Raw genomic sequence first — 24,823 nt, forward strand, 5'->3', positions numbered from 1 at the left:
ACTATGAATTCATTATGTACATTTATAAATCCGGATAATAACAACAAGTACATTTATAAATCCGGATAATAAGACAAAAAAACCCTCAGCCGCTATTGAAATGACACCGACCGCGCTGGTTTTGAATTCGCTGCCCGCAAACTCTGATTGCTAATCGCTCCGTCCATTTTCATTCGCCCCTTTTCTCCTTTCGCCATCAGATCGCGGTTTGCTTCCGCCGCTCGTCAAACCCCTGACCCTCTCTCCGATTTCCGGCCGCTATGAGCGCCGCCACTCTTCCGGCCACCGGCGGGAGGGAGCTCTCCGACCCACCCTCCGATGGCATCTCCAACCTCCGCTTCTCCAACCACAGCGACCTCCTCCTCGTCTCGTCGTGGGACAGGGTATGTCCCTAAACCTTTCCTGCAATCCCCATTCTTCCGCCCCGACGAAATCCTGACTTCATCTCTCTAGGGTTTGGTCTTTTATCTCTTTGGTCACCCGCAGTAGGGCTTACTGATACCCTTGTGCTCAGAGTCTTCGTCTTTACGATGCCGGGGCGGACGCTCTCAAGGGGGAGTTCGCGCATGTTGGCCCCATCCTCGATTGCTGCTTCCATGACGATTCATCGGGCTTTAGTGCCTGTGCCGACCATATGGTCAGAAGGTGTGCAAGGAATGTTCTCCGGGTGCATTATGTTTCTCTTGCTGCTTTTGTGGTAGTCAGCTACTCTGATGCTTGTGTATGTTGCTCTTTCTGTTTATAGACAATTTCAAGAATGACCAAGCACTCGTTTTATGTTTCGTTATGGCGTTTTTCTAGTAGCCCGGTGGAATATTAATAAGGTCGGCACTGGTGGTTTTAGGGTTTCAGATGCTGGTGGTTCCCTAATCTGGAGCGTTAGGGTGCTGGATTACTGCCAAGTGCTCTTTGTCTATATGGCAGTCAAAATGTGGTTCTATGCTCGAGCATCATGGTTACTTTGAAGTAGATCGAGTTATATGATTGGATACAAGGCTAATCAAGTTCTTTTTCTAAAGGGGCTTTTCTATTTTCATTTTGAGCCTTGGCACCATGATAATGCTGCTCCTTCACAACTTTGGTGGCCAGAATTAGATCCACGGAGAACAACCTTTTTGTTTGTAGGAATGAGGTTGCATTCTTTGGCCCCCCCATAAACTCATGTTGGTGGGAGTCTCATGCACTTGACCACTTTTTATTCTACTTGTCTCTGAGCATTTCATAACAAAATTTATTAATCGTATGATTCCCCAATTCCTGATAAAAACATGCTATTCTGGAGTTCTGCAAGGAGACATACTATCTATTAGTTTCGAAATCTCATATGGGAAGTACACACTTTACATTGCTAAATTATAGATAGTTGGCCTAGGAATTATTGTCACTTCAAAATCATGTTTGCTGAATTTTCCTCTTAGAAAAAAAATTAATGTTTTTTTGGTTAACATTAGCAATTTGCAATCCTATGCATTTGTTGTAAATGCGACCTAATATTAACGACTGTCTTCATTTTAGTTCTCAGCTTGTCTTATTAGTTGAAATTGCTTATTTGAGGATCCTCATGGTCCTTTATATGTCATGCATAGAATATTTCAAAGTGCTTTGGTGACTTCATATGTTGGAAACCTACCTTTGTGCGGAGAGGCTAATCTGAGCTGAGTTGCTATCTGAATGTCTTACTTTATATTACTCTATTAGCTACAGTGATTTCAATAGGCGCTCGGGCGAGGCGAGGCGAGGCCCGAGTGCCTCGCTTCATGTCCAGGCGCCTCGCTTCAAAGAGGCGCCGCCTGGGCACTCTCCCGAGCCCAGCCGCCGGGCGTTTCGGGCGAGCGCCTGGGTTAAACCAGGCAACCGAACTAGATTTTTAGGTCTGGTTGGTCTCCGATGCTTTAGTTAGTTCAATTGAACCAACTAAATCACCGATATCATGCACCCTCTCGTGATTTCCTCGACTTCCCCAACCCTAACACGTGATTTTTTCGCCGAGATTTCTTCGCCACTATCGTTGCTCTCTGCTACCACTGCCACTGTCGCTGCTCGCCGCTACTGTTGCTACTCGCTGCTGCCACAATCGTTGCTCGCCGCTACCACAATCGTTGCTGTCGTCGCTCGCCGCTGCTGTCGCCGCTATCGCTTGTCGCTCCCTCTGTCGCTCGTAGCTCCCACTCCTGCTGTCGCCGCTCCCGCTCCTGCTCCAGCTACGATTGTTGCCTAGTACCGTTGTCGTTGCCTCAGCAGCCTCGGTCTTCTCACACTCTTCTCATTATATTGTTAACAGTATATTAACAGTATACTGCTAACTATATATTAATAATAGTATTTTTATTTATTAGATTAATAATATATTATTTTGATTTTAATACTATTAATTTTTATTTATTTAATAGTATATATTTTTATTTTTTTAAAAAGTATACTATTATGATTTATTTATTTATTTATTGTGATTTTTTACCCAATTTTCTTAATTTAATAGCATAATTTTATTTAAATAATTTTATTTATTAATTATATTATATATTTTTATATCTTAGCATCTCGCTTCGCTCGGGCGAGTGCCTAGCGCCTTGGGCGTTTTTGGACCTTAGCGCCTAGCGCTTTTTAAATCACTGATTAGCTATATGGTTTTAGTCTTCTTTTTTCATCTAAACATAGCAGAAGATGATGCATTGTGTCATTTTATTATTGAAGTGTGCAAACATGTGAGTATGAACCATATTTTTTCTTTCATTAAGATTTTTGCTTAATTGGTGTTGTATTGTCAAGTTTGTTACTGGTCCTATAACAAAACCTTATATCCTTCATCCATCTATCATGTGCATCATTTTGATGAATTTATTTTTATAGGGTATGTTCGACACTCAACAGATTTTCTGATTTTAGTGTTGGGAGACATTTACTTTCTTAAAACAATTATTTTTGTATTAATTTTTTGAGTGAGAATAAGTATTTGCCTATTCAAGCTAGAAAACTGTGTCTTGGGTTTTCTTCTCAACGTTGAACTGTTGTAAACAAAGGGATGCTGTGATGGCAATTGTGGCGGTATTATGGTAGTGGTAGCGGTTGTAATGGTGACAATGATGTCACCTGTTATGACAATGGTGATCGTACAGTGGTATTGGCGTTGGTGGGGCAATGATGATGGTGATGCTGATAAGAATGGTTGAGTGATGGTGATGATGGTGACATGATGCAGGTAGGCATAATGGGGTTGGCAGTCATGGTGATAGTTGCACTCATGGTTTAATATTGATACATAATAATCGGCATTTTCTGATATGGCCAATAATTGGTAATGGACCAATTAACTTGATGCTATTTGGTGTATAACTTTTTAAATATTTTTCTATTGATTTTGAGTAGTTCTGTTTGGTAAATTGCATTAGCAGTCTTTTAAAACCAAAACTAACAACCTGATGCATTTTAGTGAAGAAAAAGAGACGGTTCGAACTTGGAAGAGCTTTCTCTATGACAGTTGAAAATCTTCTTTTTAAGTTTATATATATAAAGGCTAATGGGAAGAGTACTGTCGGTTTACCAAAAATCTTTATGCATTATGTTTTCTTTCAATTCTTATTCTTCTTGGTTTAAGATCAAGAATGATAGTTGACGATGCCGCTTACATTTTCTTCCATAGTATTAAAACATGCTACTAGAGATAAGGTGGTTAGAGCTGAAGCATTTTCCAAAATGTTGTTTGGAATGCTTCTCCAACTTTGATATGCTTGAAAGGTCTTTTTTTTCTCTGTTTGGTTGTGAATAATTTCTTTGGTCGAATGATTAATCCTGGACTGGTTCAACTTTGCCTAATCTGTTATGTCATTAAAAATATTCAAACATTATAGTTTTAGAAGATGCAGTTGTTGTACATTTGTATATTCTTTCTTTATGATGGACTTGCTGAGAAACTTTGAGGAGTTTGGGAATGCCTAATCTTTTATGTAGTCAATAGTGATTATCTTGCACATTTAGTGACAGACAGATGCTACTTTAACTGGGTTAATTGTGTTTTATTAACTTGTTTCAGGTTTGTCTTTGGTTCTGGCAAGGAGGATATTTTAGGACGCCATGATGCTCCTGTCCGTTGTGTTGAATACTCTTATGCAACAGGTACAATCAATGCTCTAACTTCTAGCAATTAGCTATTTCATTCTTGATTTGGGACTTTGAAGACTGAAAAGGCAGATCATCACTATTTCATGTTATTATGTTCCTATCGAGGTTCCACACATGAAAAGATGACTGATAGGTTAGGTTGGTAACGAGGATGTTAAGACATATCATGTTATCTGTCATATTCAAAATTCTAGCGCACTTAATTCGAGTGGTGGAATGTTTTGGATGCCTATGACTAGATCCTATTATGTGGTTCTAAAAAAGTTGTTCTTTTTAGTAGCTTTAAAGAATTGAAGCGCCATATTAATAGATGATATTGATGATATTTTGTACTCATACATTCTTCTAATGGGATGATTCAGATTGACTATGCTCATCCTTTGATTTAAAGAGAGAGAAAAAAAAGGAAAAGATGCACAATCATTTACATGATTTTCCCTGAAGGATACTTTGGCACATTATTTTCCAAGGTTAGGTTGGTAACGAGGATGTTAATACATATCATGTTATCTGTCATATTCAAAATTCTAGCGCACTTAATTCGAGTGGTGGAATGTTTTGGATGCCTATGACTACATCCTACTTGATGGTTCTAAAAAAGTTGTTCTTTTTAGTAGCTTTAAAGAATTGAAGCGCCATATTAATAGATGATATTGATGATATTTTGTACTCATACATTCTTCTAACGGGATGATTTAGATTGACTATGCTCATCCTTTGATTTAAAGAGAGAGAAAAAAAAAGGAAAAGATGCACAATCATTTACATGATTTGCCCTGAAGGATACTTTGGCACATTATTTTCCAAGGAACATAATCATTAATCACTTATTTTGTGTCGTACTCTTGGATTGGTTAGTATTTGCTTCTCTTTAAATTTAGAAATCATTGAATACTTTTCATAGTGGCCAGGCTGCATTGTCTAATTGATCATCTAGTACATTGTTTTGAATTTGTATTTCCTCTTACCTAGTACTCAGCAGAAGAGTTAAAGAAGGTAAAATTGGATACTATTACTTTACTAATTGGTTGCTGGAAAATATATATGAATATAAATGGATGATTAGTTTTGTGATAAAATTTGCTCAAGTATAACTGGTTCTTCCATGAACTTAATTTAGGATGAGATATTAACCATTGCATGAATTGGTTATGTCATTTGGATGCATTAACTACTATTTTTCAGAAATGGCTACAATTCTTTTTCATATTTTTTATGATGCAAATTTAGAGGGTAGATGCTGATTAAACAAGTTTCAGTTATAATTGTATGCTCTTGCGCAAAGGTCATCATGGTACTTATTGATGTTTACTGATTTACTCAAACTTCATTAGAGTTGCACATCCATTATGCATTATCTTTAATAAATAATATGAAATAGCTGGAGGGAAATTAAATTTTAGAATTGTGTTATATTGCATTTTGGTGGAAAATGTCAAAAGTCAATCTAACAGATAAAAGGGATATAAAAGAAAACAAGAATAATTACTCTAAGATTTAGCTTTGTCTTCTTTTGTTTTTTTTGCCTTTCAGTTGCTTCTTAGTTTGTCTCTGATCACATCTTTTTCCTAAATGAGAGGCATGTTCATTGATTATAATAAGATCTAATCACAATGGCATCAGAAATATAGCAAAAGCACATATCTAAACAATAGTTGATATTAGTGATAATCAAAATTCAAAATATCTTAAATTACAAGCTGAAGTTAATGAGCATGGGTTAATATCAATTTTAGTGCAAATTGTGGGTTCTTATTGTTGAGTCTTTTTCACTGTCAGTCTGAAGCCCCTGGGAAAAGGAGAGTTGCTTTATGTAGCTGACAGTCAGCTTAAAACTTTGGGCTAGTTGTAACTTTGGTAGAAGATAAGATGTGGGAAAATCTTTTAAGATGGTGAACATATCCAAAAGAGACCCATATGTACTCTGCTAGACGAGATAACTTGATTAAGAGGAGGGAGATTGAAAAGACCTTAATTAGAAACTATGAAGAGATATGATTATTTGTAATTTGACCAACTGGTTTGATTGTGGCTTAAATTTGGGGGAATATTCATGTAGCTAATCCTAAAAAAATAGAACATTGTGGCTTACCATTGTTCTTCTACGAGTTGGCATTACAAAAATGTTTAATAAGATAATACTAAACAAATGCAAGGATTATAATTTGGGGAGGCTGAGTTAAGGTACAGTCAGTTTAAGGCAATGTGAGATATCTACATCTCAATCCAAGTGTGACTAAACCTGACTAAAGTCACAAGACTCACAACAGCACAAAATGGTCAGGTCTGGTTGGGTTAGATCACCAGCTTTCAAAGAAATCTGATTCTCTGGTCCTTCACAAGACTAAAAGGTAGGAAAGACTGAATTCTGGACATGTCAGCTTGGTTGGTTTAGCAAACCTGTGTACTGACTTCTCATGGGAGACGTGATGATGTCTTATGTATAATTTCATTTGAATGGAAATTTGTGTCATCTATACCTCAATCCTAGTTATTATGTCCTTAAATTTATGATGCATCTTGATTGTTTATTTGTTTGTATCATCTAAGGCCAAGTAATTACTGGAAGTTGGGACAAGACACTGAAATGCTGGGATCCTAGAGGTGCAAGCGGCCCAGACCATGCACTTGTTGGGACATATCCACAACCTGAACGAGTGTATTCTCTTTCCTTAGTTGGTCATCGTTTAGTAGTTGCTACTGCAGGAAGGCATGTGAATGTCTATGATTTGCGCAATATGTCTCAACCAGAACAACGAAGGGAATCATCATTAAAATATCAAACTAGATGTGTTCGTTGCTATCCCAATGGCACAGGTGAAGCTTTTATGTACTAATAATTTATTTTTTCAGCTGTCTTCATAAATTTGTATCTTACATTGTTATTAATTAGTAGTTGATGTATACGTATGTGAAACTGCTATATTTTTGTGGCATTGTTGTCAGGGCTTATAGCGTCTAAAGCATCTTACGAATGTGCACCTAGGGGGCTTCAGTTACTTTTGTGGCATATATTTAATGTTATTTAGTCTCTCTGCCAACAAAATTTTGGAGGTGGATCAATTTGGTGGATCACTGGTCATTGCAGACTTTAAACATTTCCCGGATTAAGCAATGTGATATATGAACAAGGGATATTTGCTGAACCTCTAACATTTCTAGAAACACATTGCTGAACATTTCTTGAAATCATTAAATTGATTCTTCTCCAATGCATTTCCATTTTAAGGTGGTTTCAAAGATTGATGGGACTAGTGTGCATCGGCTGGTATTTACTGATATGGTGAAGGATCGGTATTTGTCCATGTAGCTTGATACTAGTCAGCATTCATCTTTTTGACATTTTTATTGATACCAGGTGGTATCCAGTTTGACATGGTGTTGAAACTGGTTTCAGTCTGATATTCTAAACCTTGGTTAAATTGTCTTGTCTAATTGCAAAATAAATATGAACAACTGGTCCTTGCAGACTTTAAACATTTCCCAGATTAAGCAATGTGATATATGAACGAGGGATATTTGCTGAACCTTAACATTTCTAGAAACACATTGCTCAACCTTTCTTGAAATCATTAAATTGATTCTTCTCCAATGCATTTTCAATTTAAAGTGGTTTCAAAGATTGATGGGAGTAGTGTGGTTTCAGCCTGATATTCTAAACCTTGGTTAAATTGTCTTTTCTAATTGCAAAATAAATATGAACAACAACCTTCTGGGAATTTAATATTGCACTGAAGTTAAAATTTGTTCTCGCATCCAATATAAAAAATTTGGGCTTCCATTTTTGGTAACCTGACTATGTGCAGTAGCCTGTTGGCTTTCTATCTGCACTTAAAACTTGTTTAATGTTCTTGCTTCTTAGAAGTTTGTTGGCATTACTGTGCATAATATTGCAATTATTTCAGTGTATATGTTTCTTTCTAATTCGTCCCTTTGGTCATAACTGTAAAATGGCCATTGTCTCATCATCATCTCTCTGTTGATTAGTATCATTATGAACTTTTGTCATCATGCTATTATTATATCAATATGAAAACATACATTCTAGATTAGTTACTGCCAAGTAGTGTCATTGGTTGAGTGATTCTTTCCTTTTCCTTTTTTGGTTGCTTTTTAGTGTTACTGAAGTATGGACCTGTACTTATAATATAAACTCAGAACATTTCTTCCACATTTTGAATGTGATTTTGGAAGAGTTCATCCTTAAACATGAGGCACAATCTTGGGATGTTATCTTTTACCTTTCATCTTTTACATTATTCAGGTTGCAACTTGGGAGTATATTAAATCTGTATTGATTCTTTGGTAAGGGATTTTCCACTGTTTGTTTTCACAAATGTACCGCATCCTGAATATTCAGAAGCTTCCATATTGGAGTCATTTCCTGGCATTGAGTAGTGTGTTGCACATGAGAATCACAACTAGTATCAAGTGATTTAAAAAGATAATAACACCAATATCTAATTCACACATGTTCTTATTAAAAGGAAAACTCAATAAATTTTACACTTATGGGAAAAGGATGTATTATTATGATGTTATTATTTATAACAAAGGAAAAACTTATTCCAGCAATTTTCTCAAAAGTTCGCAATTTTGCTGTGAAGAAACTAGACCTAGGATTTGGGATTAACATAGTGTTAAGTAACTGTTTCCTCATTAATTTATTATATTTATGCTTTCTTTTCAAGTGGCAAGGAGACTGTCATATTATCTAAGAATGAAATCGTACTATGGTTAAAGGATCTCTTGGTTAGTTATACCATATTTCTATGATCTGTCTAATTGACCAGAAATTATGGTAGAAATTGTACTGTTTTTACATCTTTGGTTTGTTATTATCGAGGAATATTATGTAAAATTCTTGCTATTTGATGCAGGTTTTGCTCTTAGTTCTGTCGAAGGTCGAGTAGCTATGGAGTTTTTCGATCTATCAGAGGCTGCTCAAGCGAAGAAGTAAGATATTCTTGTGTTCATAAACAACCCTTATTCTGTCCGTTTGCAACATGTTTTTACTATATGAGAGGACTTTAGAGGGAATAAAAAAATTTACCATTTTAGTTAAGATTTTTGTTCATTTTGTGCTTGGTAGCATGAATCTTCCAGATTGGGTACCCATTACCTGGGTATTCATGGAAATGTATGCATGCACCTACTTTCCTTTCTATAAGCTTGTGGCTTTCTTCTTTATGAGTAATTTCCTCCTGCTGTTGCACCTCAAGCTTCTCTAGATTCTCTATCATGTTAAACATATTTCTTTTTCATATGGGCTGCACAAACCTTGAATCTAACACTGCTGCAGTCAACTACCACAAATATTAAATACTGGAAGCCTTTATTTATCTTTGCAGTAGATCAATTTATGTTTTCTGGTTCTAATGGTAACATTTCATGTTGCAATAAAAAAATCTATGAGCTCATGGACTAATACATTTTTGGTGTTCATGATGACTAGTTTTAGGATATTGCTCCTGTGAAATAATGTTGATGCTTTATCATTTTTATTTGTGATAAGTCCTCTGTTTCACTAGACAATGTTACTTCAGGTATGCGTTCAAGTGCCACCGTAAATCGGAGGCTGGGAGGGACACTGTTTATCCTGTCAATGCAATTGCGTTCCATCCAATGTAATCTCTCTACACTGATTTAAATGACAGTTGTACAATTATCCTGTCATTTATATTTTATGATTTGTATTGGTCATCAGCTATGGGACATTTGCTACTGGAGGTTGTGATGGTTACGTTAATGTGTGGGATGGCAACAATAAGAAAAGACTTTATCAGGTAAAATCTTTTATTAAATGGTGAATGTTTATGTTGGTGTTCAGAAACTAACAAGGGCCATATGTTGTATTGTTCTGTAGTATTCAAAATACCCGACAAGCATTGCTGCATTATCCTTCAGCAGAGATGGCCGTCAGCTTGCTGTGGCATCTAGCTACACATTTGAGGAGGGTGACACACTGTAAGTTAATAAGATCTATTTTATTACCTTGGCAGTATGGGATCTTTTTGATGTTTTAATGCCATTGTGGAAAAATTAAAATTGCAGTCACGAGCCTGATACCATCTTTGTGCGGAATGTAAATGAAGTAGAAGTCAAGCCAAAGCCCAAGGCTTTACCTGCACCACCTCCATAACTATAGTTCTTGCAGCAAGGAAATTGCACCTTGAATGGATATTTGGAATGATGGTTCTGCCTGCGTCAGCTGCTGTCCTTTGAATGGTTACTAAGCTACTATGAATACTAAAAATCTTGTAACGAAACCAAAACTTGTGATTTCTTTCTTTTCTTTTCTTCTTCAGGCAGTGTTCGAGAGACCATTTTCCTTTGATCTTCTTGTTGTAGCTATCTGGATAATGATTGTCATTATGTTGCTGGTTTTGATCCAATGTTTCACCGTCAATGAAGTATGGTCTTCATTGCTGTTGTTGTTAAGTAGATCTCCAATGATTTTGTACCTGGGTTGTGGGGGTTGGATCTTAAATGATTTTATTTTTTCGAGGCATTTTTGGAAGAAGAGTTGTATTCAACACTTTTATGTGATCTTGGTTCTCCTTAATAAATTGTTATAGAGAAAAATTAGTCAATGAAATATCATATTGACTCATGGAAAAAAAAGTTCCTTCTCGAGGATAAATCCGCGATATATATTGGTGGGAGTCTCAACCTAATGTGTTTGACATTATTTTCTTAGATGTAACTATATTGGTTACAGTAATATCCATGTACAACAACAATAATAATAAATATTTATCATTTTTCGTGACAGGTATTATGCTGTTATCCAATTTTAATTTAGATAACAACATTGTACCATTATGCTGTTATCCAATTTTAATTTAGATAACAACATTGCACAATAAAATAAATAATCTTTTTTCTCGTGCGATTAATTGGACCATTATAATTGTACACACTGATCCTACCTTGACCCACGGAAGCTTTTCAAATTTAGCCAGAAAAATCATTTAATTAAAATCGGATTCGGATCCGGATCGGACCTAACCTTAGCGGATCGGATCGAATAGGCGCCCATACCTGACTTGGGTACCACGACTACATTCACTTTGTTTCGGCCTACGCCAAAACCTCCACTTCTTCCTTTAGCCGCCCGGGGCTATAGTTCGCAGGGCGAACACAACTGCGTTCTTCGTGTCTCCTCCTTCGATCCCGCTTCGTTCTCGAAGGTATTGTTGCTCACTTGGTGTCTTCCCATGTAATTATTCTTCTTTGTTCCTCCTTATGTTTTTTATTTAGGGCATGGATCGATTCTTTCGTTATCTTTGTATTGTTTAATTGCAAAGGATGGATTACGATCGTTGTGGTTTACAGCATCGAGTGTAGTTGGGTAATTGATAGTTTGTTCTGTATATGTTCCAGAGTGCAAACATAGCCTTCTCTGTTCGCAATATTCCCTTTTATGTTTTCTTCCTCTGGTTTTTTGCGTTCCTTATCTTTTGATCACACTATTATGTGATGGAATTAAACCAACAGAAACTTTAGAGCTTTATTAGGATTTAAATATGCCTAATGTTTTTTTTTGTTGTGGTTGGTACCTGCAGTTTAACTTTGGGGATGAGATTTGTCTCTCACAATGGACACAAAACATTCAGTAGAAATGTTTAAGTAAGTTGAGGGTGCATAGTTGGATATTTTCTATTATTGTATTCTTGTGAATCGTCAATTCAGCATGAATATGTGTTGTACAGGCATTTGGAGAAGCAAGGTGAAGCCCTCGTGGAGGCGTATCGGGCGATGTCACATGAGCTACATCGGCTTCAGGTTTTTCATCTTTTTAGCATCTACCAGACTACTATGAAATTGGCTGATTATTATGATCTTGTTCATGTGAAGGTAGAGGAAGAAATGCTTATGCAGAAACTGTAAGAGCTCATGTATATAAAAGGCCTGTTAAAAAAGGTACATTTGTTTATCATATATTTCTCAAAATTTACTACAAAATTATATTGCTGAAGTAGTCTGTTAAAATCAATCAGATGAATTTTGGACTCATCTGATGTCATTAATAAGAGAGAACTCTTTCCTTTATACTGTACTTGTTCTCAATTTTTCGGTTATATTCTTATAGCAATTTGTCCATACCAGTATTTTAGTAATGGAGTTCCAGTTTCTGATTCTTAATTATGAAAGTTTGTTTATAACTTTGAGATTGTCTCTCTTGTAAAACATCAATTTCGTGTCATATTGAATTTTTGTCAACAACGATCAAAGAAGAATTTATCTTTTATTGTCATTTTCATAACTTCTATTCAATTCAACATGTCCAAGTCATCGTTTAGAATTTCCATCTAATTCTTTTAACGACCAAGTTATAACATAATTTTGAGGCTTTTACATATTTTTTCTCGCATCTAGAAATCTGTTGTTGGTTCAAATATGAAATGTATTTTCCACAATCATATCCGGAAGAATATTGGTTAAGTGTGCTTCAATTTAGATCATTATTGCATTAAAGTTTTACATTAAATCAAAAATTGCTATGGAAATACTGTTTATTTATGTGAATTGAAACTAAAAGGAACTGCACTTAAATTGGAAGTGTACACAGCAAAATTATAAGATATGAACAGTCACGTTAAAGTGTTTTGTTGTGCTGTATACACATGGAACGATTAATCCTTGGGCAATGTAATCTATGACACAATTATCCTATAAGCATGGACAATATGCATAGACCTAAAAGACTCAGCTACTGTTAGGTATTATTGCACAAAGCTTCAAATCTTCACGGTAGCATCCTTTCACTTCCTTCAAATGTGAATCATAATCAGTGGATCTGTCACCAACATAAACCTGCGGCAATGACCTTTCATGAACTGACCTTTTCATCACACAACTGGTTCTCAACAAAACATTCTTCAATAGATTATATAAGCGAAGTTCATCTCTTCTGTCTACGGAGATATTGAATGGTTCTTATTTTCTTTTGCAGGAAAAGAGAGGAGACAATGATTCAAGTATAGATGCAAATAAATCAATCTAGACAAATTGGTACACAGTGCAAGCAATCTTGATTCTATCACAAATCTCAGTGCTTGTGTTCTCTGTGTTAGAACTGAGATGCTATTATCAGTTCCTCATTTCTGTTTGTGTCGTTTGGGGAGTCGTTCTTCATGATGATGGTTGGATTGGATGAGATCAAGAAGCTTAACAAAACATGCATCTACATTGCAATGTTCAACCACAGTGAAAGAGGCTTTATAGAAACAAAACCATTTGTCAAAGAGCTATCCAAAGCAGATTAAATCTCAATAGAAACAGCTACAGCTCAGTGTTTTTTCCTTGTTCTGGGAACACATTTTTTCTTTGTACATAACAGAGAGAGAAATTTTACTGAGATCCAAGTATTTTATGCTAATAAAGTGAAGTTTAGCACATTTATTTGCTCACAAGCAATTCCACTGACAAGTTAGTCATCTTGACCAGGAAGGGTGCTTTTATCCTAATCCAGGCTTACAAGCTGAGATATCTTATGGGTAAATTCATGAAATGCACATTGGTCGCTTCAGAACATAAGCTGTAAGCTCTTTTCAGTTCATTGCTGTTTGTCCTCAAAATTTTCCCTATCGAGTAACATGCAATTGCTTGCCTCCTACTTAGAATGCAGTTGGAAATTCAAGCTACTACTGCTCCTGTTATCGAGATTGGACATTGGACCATCTCAAGATCTTTTGAGTTGACCTGATCCATCACTTAGTCAGTTGACCTCGCAAACAAACAAGAGAGTTCTTCCCAAGACTAGACTTGTACAGTAAGTCCCAAGAAATTTCTCATGTTTGGGATAAAAAGGTCCACAAGAAAACAAAATAATCATAAAAATAACGATAATAATCGATCATGATTATGAGTCAAGATATATTGATTTATATCCTTTCATCTCATTCCCGAGTATCAATTTTGGTCTTTATATATCCCTCGAATGTATTAAAGATAATAATAATAATAATAATAATTTGGGTCTCCGTAGGCCCCAAATTAATTGGTTCCCGGCCCGTGCATATAATTTTGAGTTGATCTGATTTGACTCCACAATTCCTGGTCGCTTCCTCCAAATGCATGGAAACTATGCCACCACTCCCCCTCCCGTCAGTATATTTCGGATCGACGTCTCTTTCCCCTTCTTCCTACCTTCCTCCTTCCTCCTCCCTCCTCCATGAACTTTATTCTTCACCTTCCTTTCTCCTCCTACATCGCAGTCTTGTCGTAGAAACCGCGAAGAAGTTTTGAGCTTTTGAGGCCTTTATTGGAAGCGAGCCCTTCACTCGGGACTTGGCTACAAGTAGCCACTGGAGAAGAGGAGGAAGAGGAGGAAGGGGCCGAGGAGGCAGGATGGAGAGCTACCTGAACGAGAACTTCGGTGGGGTGAAGTCGAAGAACTCGACGGAGGAGTCGCTCGAGCGATGGCGGAAGCTCGTCGGCGTCGTCAAGAACCCCAAGCGCCGCTTCCGCTTCACCGCCAACCTCTCCAAGCGCTCCGAGGCCGCCGCCATGAAGCGCTCGAACCATGTACGCCTATGCTCCCGCTTTACATTCTCGATCGTGGTTGGCACTTTGTTAGAGCTGAAATTGACATACCCTGTTTCATCCATCATCTTAAGCTTTTAATTTGATGTGTAACCATGAAACTTTACATGATATGGCCATCTTGCTAGCCCACATCTTGATAGTCCTTGTCTAATTCGTATCATTCAAGTTTCACTTCTGTTTTTGACTCTGTTTAGGGTTGATTTCAGAGTTGCCACATAATCATGCATTTATTTAGATATTCTTTTTAGAGAACAGTAGAAATAATTTTTTTTTCATGGTTTAGCTCCTAAAAGTGAAAAAGTCTTTTAGGTTTAATGTTGCAACAACACCTCTAATAATCATCCTAGATTAATTTCCTTGGAAGCATCCTTTTTCTGAGGTTGCTGTATGGCTGCAGTAGATCTGAGCTTTACAAGCCGATCCACAAGCGTGGCTTGAAATTAATCTGGGGCCTAGAAGAAGATCGATATTTGGTTGTTGTATGGTTGATCGAGTTTAGTTTCAAACCAAGCTGAGTTGAGCCTGTATCAAATAGCTCATTAGTGAAAACCATGCTTCGCCCATACCTTCCATGAGCCTCAGTTAGGTTTGCTTTAGTTTATTTAATTGATCTTTATTACTTATATACATTAACTTTTCAATGATGAAAGATAAGTGTTTTTTTATAATAACTTAAAAGGTACATGCAACAAAACACATAAAATAGAAATTACAGTTGGGATGCTACTTTGTGATCTTTGGCGACTAGAATTTGAATCATGAAAACAACCTCTTTGCTTAAAGGGTGAAACCACATATATTAACTCATCCCAAAGTCCTCATCGTTAGGTGCTTGTGCTTTGGTACAATTACTGAAATAGAATTTTTAGATGATATGTAATATACCTAGTCATAATATTTTGTTTTAAGAATGAGTCGTATCAATTTTTTTATATCAACAAATCCTTTACTATGAGAGCTTCCTTACCAGTGTTATACATTTTGTCTTATGAAAATTGCCACGTGTTGAAAGAACTACAAAACCAACAAACATAAAAGAACTCATTGATTTCTGAGTCAACTACATCATCCATCCATTACAACCATTTTGATGTAATTCGAGAATATATACATGTAATACACACATATGGACTGGCATGCAAACACAAATACAAAGACAGACACATATATTTGAGCCAATTCTAGTCTGATCAGGCATAGCTATGTTCAAGCCTGAACCATGCTTGAAATTAATTTCTAGTCTATAGTGTCGTTGAGGATCATCTTGTGTATACTCAAACCAAGCTTAATTACTGGCCCTAGACTTCAGTTGTGCTTTCTGTCCTTCAGTTGATATCGCTGATAGAATATTTCATTTGACATACTCCAAAAGTTAATGAACCTAATTATTCTACTTTGCTTGCTGAAACTTGATGAACTTCAAATCGTTGTACACATCTTCAGACCTTGGTTGTTGGATTTAGAATACTAATCCCTTACAAAGAGACTTAGCTCCTTATCTGCATGGTCACTGACTGTAGCAGTGAGAGATATGCTACAACCTATATAATGTTGCCCGTTCACTATAAGTCTGCCATTTATTTTATGTACAACAATTTTCTTTCTCCATAGGGAGACTGATTAGTTATTTTTTCTTTTCCAGGAGAAATTGCGAGTAGCTGTTTTGGTTTCAAAAGCCGCATTGCAATTTATTCATGGTAATCCGTTGTTGATACTGAGATGTAGTTTTAAAGTTGGCATGGTGACATAGTTTCTTTTCTTGGCTTCAAAGATGTTTTTGTTTCTACAATCTTTTCTTACAATTTTGCATTAACAAATGTGTTTAGGTATCGCATTGCATAGTGAGTACATTGTGCCTGATGAAGTGAAGAAAGCAGGCTTCCAAATTTGCCCTGATGAATTGGGTTCCATAGTTGAAGGCCATGATGTGAAGAAGTTGAAAGTCCATGGTGGTGTTAATGGTATTGTGGACAAACTTTCAACATCAACAACAAATGGACTAATTGCTACAGAGGAGAGTTTGAAACACAGGCAAGATATTTATGGAGTAAATAAATTTACTGAAAGCCAGGTTCGGAGTTTTTGGATATTTGTTTGGGAAGCACTTCAAGACATGACTCTCATAATTCTTGCTGTGTGTGCTTGTATATCCCTTATTGTTGGCATTGCCACAGAAGGATGGCCAAAAGGTGCACATGATGGACTTGGCATTGTGGCTAGCATACTGTTGGTTGTCTTTGTTACTGCAACTAGTGATTACCGACAATCTTTACAGTTCAAAGATTTGGATAAGGAGAAGAAGAAGATATCTGTACAGGTTACACGTGATGGCTTCAGACAGAAGATTTCAATATATGATCTTCTTCCTGGTGATCTAGTGCATCTTGCAATTGGAGATCAAGTTCCTGCTGATGGGTTATTCATGTCTGGATTTTCCTTATTGATCAATGAATCCAGTTTAACAGGAGAGAGTGAACCTGTCAATGTGAATGCTGACAATCCATTTCTTTTATCTGGAACTAAAGTCCAAGATGGATCCTGTAAAATGCTGGTAACTACAGTTGGCATGAGATCACAATGGGGTAAGTTGATGGCCACCCTTAGTGAAGGAGGAGATGATGAAACTCCATTGCAGGTCAAACTGAACGGAGTTGCCACTATCATAGGGAAAATTGGCTTGGTATTTGCAGTTGTGACATTTGCAGTGCTTGCTGAAGGACTAATCAAACATAAGTTTCAACATGGTTCATACTTGAGCTGGTCAGCAGATGATGCGTTAGAGTTGCTGGAGTATTTTGCTGTTGGAGTCACTATTGTAGTGGTTGCAGTTCCTGAAGGATTGCCTTTAGCTGTAACCTTGAGCCTTGCTTTTGCCATGAAAAAGATGATGAATGACAGAGCACTGGTCCGCCATCTTGCTGCTTGTGAAACTATGGGTTCAGCTACATCTATTTGCAGTGACAAGACAGGTACATTGACAACCAATCACATGACTGTTGTGAAAGCTTGCATATGTGGGAATATCAAGGAGGTTAATAATCATGAAGAAATAAAACATGTTTGCTCCCAGGTTCCAGATGTTGCTCTAAAAGTACTCATGCAATCCATCTTTTATAACACTGGCGGTGAAGTTGTTATCAACCAAGCTGGAAAACTTGAAATACTTGGAACGCCAACTGAGACTGCTCTGTTGGAATTTGGATTGTTACTAGGTGGGGATTTCCAGGTTGCACGTCAGGAGACTAAGATTGTCAAAGTGGAACCATTTAATTCTGAAAAGAAGAGAATGGGAGTGGTTCTCCAGCTTCCAGGAGGAGGATACAGAGCCCATTGTAAAGGTGCTTCAGAAATTATATTGGCTGCTTGTGATAAGGTTTTAGATTCTGCAGGTAACACTGTCCTGCTTGATGAATCAACATTCAGTCAACTCAAGAGTACTATAGAAAGTTTTGCCAGTGAGGCTCTCCGTACACTGTGCCTTGCTTACATGGAAATTGAGAATGGTTTCACAGCTGATGAACAAATCCCTATTAATGGATTCACTTGTATTGGAATTGTTGGCATCAAAGACCCTGTTCGTCCAGGTGTAAAAGATTCAGTTGCAATTTGCAGGTCTGCCGGAATTACTGTGAGAATGGTTACAGGGGATAACATAAACACTGCAAAGGCTATTGCTCGAGAATGTGGTATTCTTACTGATGATGGGGTTGCTATTGAAGGTCCAGACTTCAGGAGTAAGAGTCTGGAGGAAATGATGGATTTAATACCAAGACTTCAGGTTCTATTTCTCATACATTATCATTAAAAACATTCTTTTGATTAGTGGATTTTTTTTTCTTATTATCTCTCTAATCTATTAACTTACCAGGTGATGGCTAGATCTTCACCAATGGATAAACATACCTTGGTGAAACATCTGCGCACCATGTTCAATGAAGTTGTTGCTGTGACTGGTGATGGCACAAACGACGCTCCAGCACTTCACGAGGCAGATATTGGGCTTGCAATGGGAATTGCAGGAACTGAGGTAGTGTTTGTGACATATCCAAGTTATAGATATTAATTGTTTTGGTACTGTGGAAATTAAAGTAGTATTTTTTTTTTCTGACCTAATATTTAAGCATATTGCTTTTGGTGGAGCATGTAAGATAAGTGTCCATGCCTTTTGGTGTCCACCTATTTCTCATGGTAGGATCCAAGATGGGTCAAAGTATGTAGTCTTATTTTTGTTAAAAAGGTCTTTTTATGACTTGGGCCTTGATTACACTCCTAAATTACATATTCATAATCTTTGATAAATTTAGTTGTGCCCTAGCTTCATAAGTTCTCTTTGTTGTGGTTCAACTATTTATGGTCAAGGAGCCCAGTTACTGTTAATGCCATAAATTGCAGTATCTCTTAGTCTATTGCATAGTTGAGTTTTAGTTAATCTTATCATGAATTTGTTCGCAAAATACTGTGATATGCAGGTGGCTAAAGAAAGTGCTGATGTTATTATTCTTGATGACAACTTCTCAACTATTGTAACTGTGGCAAAATGGGGACGTTCAGTGTACATAAACATTCAAAAGTTTGTGCAGTTTCAGCTGACTGTTAATGTTGTTGCTTTAATTGTAAACTTCTCCTCAGCCTGCATAACCGGTAAAGTTAGCCCTTTAAACGGTATCAAGTTCCGGTGTACCTCAAAATTCTCTCTCATTGTTCTTTTCATTTGCCTGTTCTGTATTAGGACATGCTCCGCTAACTGCCGTTCAACTGCTCTGGGTGAACATGATTATGGATACACTTGGGGCACTCGCATTAGCCACTGAGCCACCAAATGATGAATTGATGAAAAGATCTCCTGTTGGAAGAAAAGGCGGTTTTATTAGTAACACAATGTGGAGGAACATCCTAGGACAAGCCTTGTACCAGTTCATTGTGATATGGTATCTCCAGAGAGAAGGGAAAGGGCTGTTTCAACTTGAGGGCCCTGATTCTGATCTTGCACTAAACACTCTTATTTTCAATTCCTTCGTCTTTTGTCAGGTAAACTGATAAATTTCATGTTTATTGTTCTTTGTTTTACTACCTGTTTGAAAGAATATGATAAATACTAAAAGACATTGTCCATAATTTTTATTTTATGAAACAAATTCCTGATTTCTTCAGCACATGAGATAAACCTGCATATGGAAAACTAACTTTTAGCATTTTTATACCATAATTTAAGAACCAGTTGTCTGTAAACTGCTATTTAGATGAACAGTCACTCTAATTCAGACGAGGACCTCATTTTGGACCCAAGAGCTTCCGTATCATCTACATGCTTGAAAGACATGAAAATGGATGCGGCTGTTGATACACCAATGTGGTTGACTATAACTTTATCAATAAACTTGACAAAATTATTTTAGTTGGCTCTGCACCATGTATTATGTCAGTCATTTTAATTGGATATAGAATGTATCTTTTCAATTATGCAAAAGACTTGTGCAGCATCTTTTATATCATTAGAGGCCAAAAAGTGACGTAACATACCAATCTCAAAATCTCGAGTCAATCTGAACTTGGGAGCTTGTCATGCAGGTATTCAATGAGATCAGCTGCAGAGAAATGGAAAAGATCGATGTGTTCCATGGCATATTGGAGAATTATGTATTCGTGGCTGTCATCACCTGTACCATCATCTTCCAGTTCATAATCGTTCAGTTCCTTGGAGAATTCGCGAACACCACTCCGTTGACTTTATATCAGTGGTTTGCCTGTGTGTTCATTGGGTTTCTTGGTATGCCTATTTCTGCTGCCATCAAGATGGTTCCTGTGGGTTCCAAGTAAGGAATCAGAGTCTTAGGAGATTTCCCTAATCATCTAACAACAGATTTTTGTGTCAATAGCTATCTCCATGGATTTTGTAATGTTGTCAATTGTAGAGGATACCATGGAGCCAGTTGCAAGAACATTCTATAAAAACATAAGAATAATTTTAACTGTCTTTTCGATGCTTTTGTTTTTTCTCTTAACCTTTATGGCAGAGGCAACTGTTTTTATTCAAAGTGCAATTTGATGTGAATTCAAGGATGTAGTCCTCAAAACTGATTGTATCATATGTGGAATGCATGCTTTCAATAGGTAAATGTTTGGGATATATATATATATATATATATATCTTCGTATGAAAGTGACAAATGTAAGTCGTAATGTCTTAACTATTTATGATCGTTTTCTGTCATTGAATTCTATATAAAATAATATTTTTATATAAATAAAATATATTTAATTTTTTTATTTATAATTTTTATGATGTAAAAGTCTTATTTACGTAAGATAATACTCGAATTCGAGGAATCTTATCCAATAGCACAGCTCTTATTCTCGATACATGGCATCAAATCCGAGCTGTTGCCAACCCTCCTCCCCCTCTATTCCATCCGCCTGTGTTTTCCTTCTCGACTTGTCTCCTCTGTTTTGGTATTCCTTCCATTACCATTAAAATGCACGCTCTTGACGCCACCAAAACCGCGAAAGGCAACTGTCAACCGTTTCCCTTCTCCCATCTTTTCCCATAGCTCTCTCTCTCTCTCTCTCTCTCTCTCTCTCTCTCTCTCTCTCTCTTCGTCGCCAATGGCGTCGCTGAGCCCCGGCGTCCTCCTCAGGCTCCTCCAAGACGAAAAATCATCCTCCAACCCCCCACGCCGCCCGCTCCACGCCACCCCGGCCGTCCTCCAGATCACCGGCATCGTTCCCGCCGTCGCCGGCCCCGACCTCTGCCCCGACAAAGGCTTCTACATCAAGGTCTCCGACTCCTCCCACTCCATCTACGTCTCCCTCCCTGCCGACCTCAATGACCTCATCCTCGCCGACCGCCTCCAGCTCGGCCAACTCATCCAGGTGCGCCGCCTCGAGCCCGCCTCCCCTGTTCCCGTGCTCCGTGACTTCCGCCTCCTCGCCGGCCGCCACCCCTGCCTCCACGACACCGTCGTCCTCATCTGCGCCACCCCAACTGCTTCTTCGAGCGCCACCCCTCCTCTGCCCCCACCCGAGAAGAAGAAGCGGCAGCTGCATTCGAGGTCCCACTCGAGCGTGGGGGACCGGATCAGCGAGGTCGGCATGAGCTCCCCGTCCTTCGCCCCTTCGCCCACGAACCGAGCGGCGAAGAGACGAGAGAGGAGGAGCTCGGACGCCCTGCACGAGCTGCAGAAGTTTACCGTTCCGTGCATGGATGAAGATACCTACGACTCCGACGACTCGAGATTCTCCTGCACTTCGTCTCCCGCGTCGTCGAGATTCTCTTACGCCTCGTCTTCCTTCTCGTCGCCGTCTCCCTGCACGACGAAGGCGAGGAAAAGCTGGCACGCCTCAGGGAGGATCACCGAGCGGAGAAGAGAGGCGAAACCCACAGTTCAGAGTCGAAGCGCAAGTGTAAGCTTAGCAGCTGCCATTCCTTCTCCTCATTCCCTGAAGAACTCTGTCGATTTGCTGCCAAATGATTGATTGCTCTGCTCCATGGCCTTGATAGGTTTCTCCGAGTAGGTTAGCTCATCATGCAAGGTTGATGCCGAAAGATGATGCACCAACAGCTTTCCAAAGAAACACCGAGAAGGCTCTCAAAGTGCTTGGTAATTCCGGTAAGTGGAAGCTCCCTGGTTCAGATAAAGCAAGCACAGAAATCTCTTCCACCACGACGACCTCCTTCTGCTCATCGGATGGCGGCGTCCTCTGGGCTTCACTGCCTCCAAACTTGATGAGGCATGGGAAGGTACTCCATTCACTATACGTCTTTCTCCTCGAGATGTCAGTGATGACCCCATGGATTGATTCACTTGTGCAGGAGGTCGTAAGGCAGCGAGATTCATCACTGCAAGCTGCCATCGACGCGTTGCTGGAGGCATCTGCCGCAGATAAACTGATCGAGTGCTTGAGGCAAGTAAGCATTAGATTTCTTGAAGTTGAGAGTCTGTGTAAACATGTCATGTGTTTTTTTACTTGGCATTTGCAGCACGTACTCAGAGCTGCAGTCCGACAAGGATGGCGATCCACAGCTCATGGTCAACAGGTTCTTGAACTTTCACCATACGCTGGGGCAGACCAGATTAATCGCTCAGTCATTAGAAAGATCGACCCAGCCGAGTTCATGCAACTACAACCCTGCTTCGGCCAGATCAGTGGGCAAGGTTGCAGCAGAGAGAAAAAGCTGCGCCACCTCGTGGGTCAAAGCAGCTCTGGAGTCGGATCTTGTACGATTCCCCACGCAGGTAAAGGCTCTTCCTGAGACTTCGGAAGCACCACCAAGTCACGGAGGAAGAACAAAGAATAGTTTGGCCAAGGGGAGCAGCCTGCTGCTGGCGTCGAACACATTGCAGCACGAGTACAACAGATGGTTTCTGAGATACATCGACAAGTTTCTGGATTCAATCCAGAGCAAAACCGGATACAATGGATGCGAGCTGGAAGTGGCAGGTTTGCTGTGCCAGTTAAAGCGAGTCGATGGCTGGTTAAACACCATCACCAGCAAGGAGATCAGCTCCTGGCCGAGGGACAGACTCAGAGATGGCGTGCTGTCGGAGGAGGACGAAGCTGAAGCATGCGAGAGAGTGCGAAGGAAGATATACAACGTGCTGCTGCGGCATGTGGAGAGTGCTGCCATTGCTCTGGAAAGCATGAGCACACCTGATGAGGAGCAAGACAGGGAGCTGATGCTAAGTTCGTAGCAGAACCAGCTTGAGCAAGACAGGAAGATTAATCGGTACAACATGTTGGCTTTTGTTGCCTGTGATGGTCTCTGTCTCCTGATCTTTCATCCAAACAAGACAGACATCTGGATCATTAATTCACTTCATTCTCTACATGAATCTGCATGCTGTTAATGATGGTAACATGATGAGGATGAGAAGAGAGAAGATAATTCCAAAGAATTTATGAGAGTAGCATGATTCTTAGCACATTGAGCCTCTTGTCTCTTCATTCGGGCTTGCCTCATGAATTCTCTCCTAAACAATAAAAGAGAAAACCATCTTCATACAGGAAGCTTCGTTTCAATCTCTTCTTAGTTCCTGGCAATACAAGCTACTGTAGAACGAATTAGAGGGAGTGTGTTAGTGATCCTTTATAATGATAAAATATATAATATAACTAATTAGATTTTAATGATAAATATTAATCAATAAAAAGAAAATTCATATTATAATATGATTCCTTAAGAGATACGGAGGAGTTTTTCTATTAATTTATTCTATACTATCTGCTCTTATCTATAAATAGACAAAACCTTTAGAGACTTAAAGAACGTATGTCATAAAAAATATAGTTGAGAGATTATAGTTTCTCTCTCAATCTCCATAATCCATAAATCTAAATGATCATGTATAAAGATAGAAAAAGAGAAAAAACGAGAATTTAATTCTCTTTGATAGTGGTTTTAGATCTAAAAATAATATTCAGATCACTCAGATATATTTTTCAGATGACATCCAAAAATACATATCGTAAAATAGATATAATGTTATTTAATTTCAATCCTAATATAAATTTTTTTCACATTATACATATATATTATAATAGATTTTGAAGCTTAGCCCGGAGAGCAATGACTCGTACAGACCTCATGATTCCATCACTTCCTCCTGCAAAAGACCTGCACCTGTCGTCCATCAAAAGCTACAGGAGAATTGTCAGCATCAGAAATATTTGATGTTTAGTTTCATCATTTCCAATCCCCCACCCACCCGACACCCTCTACATCCCAAATCTTATTATAGATAACAAAGGTTCCATGTCCAAAACGAAACTTCCCAGTCAAAAACACACGACATTGATGCTTGTCCATGTCAACTCGTTATCTCTGCATTTACGCCTTGCAGAAAACAGAGCAGGAGAGAGACAGAGACTTGTCACTGCTCCACGGTGGACAATAAACGTATGGAGACACTTTAGATTTTGAATGCACTCCGACAACATAGAAAACAGGATTAGCCGCTTCATCTTTTCAGATGTAGAGTGCTTGTCAGGAGACATACACTGAACCACTCCATGAAGTAGAAGCTCTCCGACATCAGTATCTATCACTCATGCTCGTGGCCTAATTGGATTAAGATGCAATGGATGGAAGAACACAACAACAAAAAATATAGCAGTAGGTGGATTAGTCTTACCAAATCTTCCAATGAACACA

At 38.4% G+C, this 24,823-nt stretch overlaps 3 protein-coding genes across 3 annotated transcripts; all 3 read left to right on the forward strand.

Annotated features, from left to right (window-relative positions):
* The first annotated feature begins 113 nt into the window (after positions 1 to 113).
* On the forward strand, positions 114 to 10,560 carry LOC135635169 (mitotic checkpoint protein BUB3.2-like). The gene is made up of 9 exons (XM_065146057.1): positions 114 to 383; positions 515 to 645; positions 4,031 to 4,113; positions 6,670 to 6,936; positions 9,000 to 9,075; positions 9,666 to 9,746; positions 9,827 to 9,905; positions 9,986 to 10,086; positions 10,174 to 10,560. The coding sequence occupies exons 1-9, from the start codon at positions 261 to 263 to the stop codon at positions 10,259 to 10,261; spliced, it is 1,029 nt and encodes a 342-aa protein (XP_065002129.1). The 5' UTR covers positions 114 to 260; the 3' UTR covers positions 10,262 to 10,560.
* A 646-nt stretch (positions 10,561 to 11,206) lies between these two features.
* LOC135583080 (calcium-transporting ATPase 10, plasma membrane-type-like) lies at positions 11,207 to 20,747 on the forward strand. The gene is made up of 12 exons (XM_065145578.1): positions 11,207 to 11,312; positions 11,688 to 11,751; positions 11,835 to 11,907; positions 11,980 to 12,045; positions 13,079 to 13,665; positions 13,747 to 14,652; positions 16,316 to 16,370; positions 16,500 to 18,451; positions 18,542 to 18,700; positions 19,143 to 19,314; positions 19,403 to 19,701; positions 20,242 to 20,747. Exons 6-12 carry the CDS (start codon positions 14,476 to 14,478, stop codon positions 20,488 to 20,490), a joined length of 3,063 nt encoding a protein of 1,020 aa, XP_065001650.1. The 5' UTR covers positions 11,207 to 11,312; positions 11,688 to 11,751; positions 11,835 to 11,907; positions 11,980 to 12,045; positions 13,079 to 13,665; positions 13,747 to 14,475; the 3' UTR covers positions 20,491 to 20,747.
* A 525-nt stretch (positions 20,748 to 21,272) lies between these two features.
* Positions 21,273 to 23,460, forward strand: LOC135635307 (uncharacterized). Its single transcript, XM_065146288.1, has 4 exons — positions 21,273 to 22,074; positions 22,172 to 22,411; positions 22,484 to 22,575; positions 22,652 to 23,460. Exons 1-4 carry the CDS (start codon positions 21,277 to 21,279, stop codon positions 23,361 to 23,363), a joined length of 1,842 nt encoding a protein of 613 aa, XP_065002360.1. The 5' UTR covers positions 21,273 to 21,276; the 3' UTR covers positions 23,364 to 23,460.
* Positions 23,461 to 24,823: the final 1,363 nt, after the last annotated feature.

Source organism: Musa acuminata, chromosome BXJ3-4, assembly GCF_036884655.1.
Source record: "Musa acuminata AAA Group cultivar baxijiao chromosome BXJ3-4, Cavendish_Baxijiao_AAA, whole genome shotgun sequence".
NCBI lineage: Eukaryota > Viridiplantae > Streptophyta > Magnoliopsida > Zingiberales > Musaceae > Musa > Musa acuminata.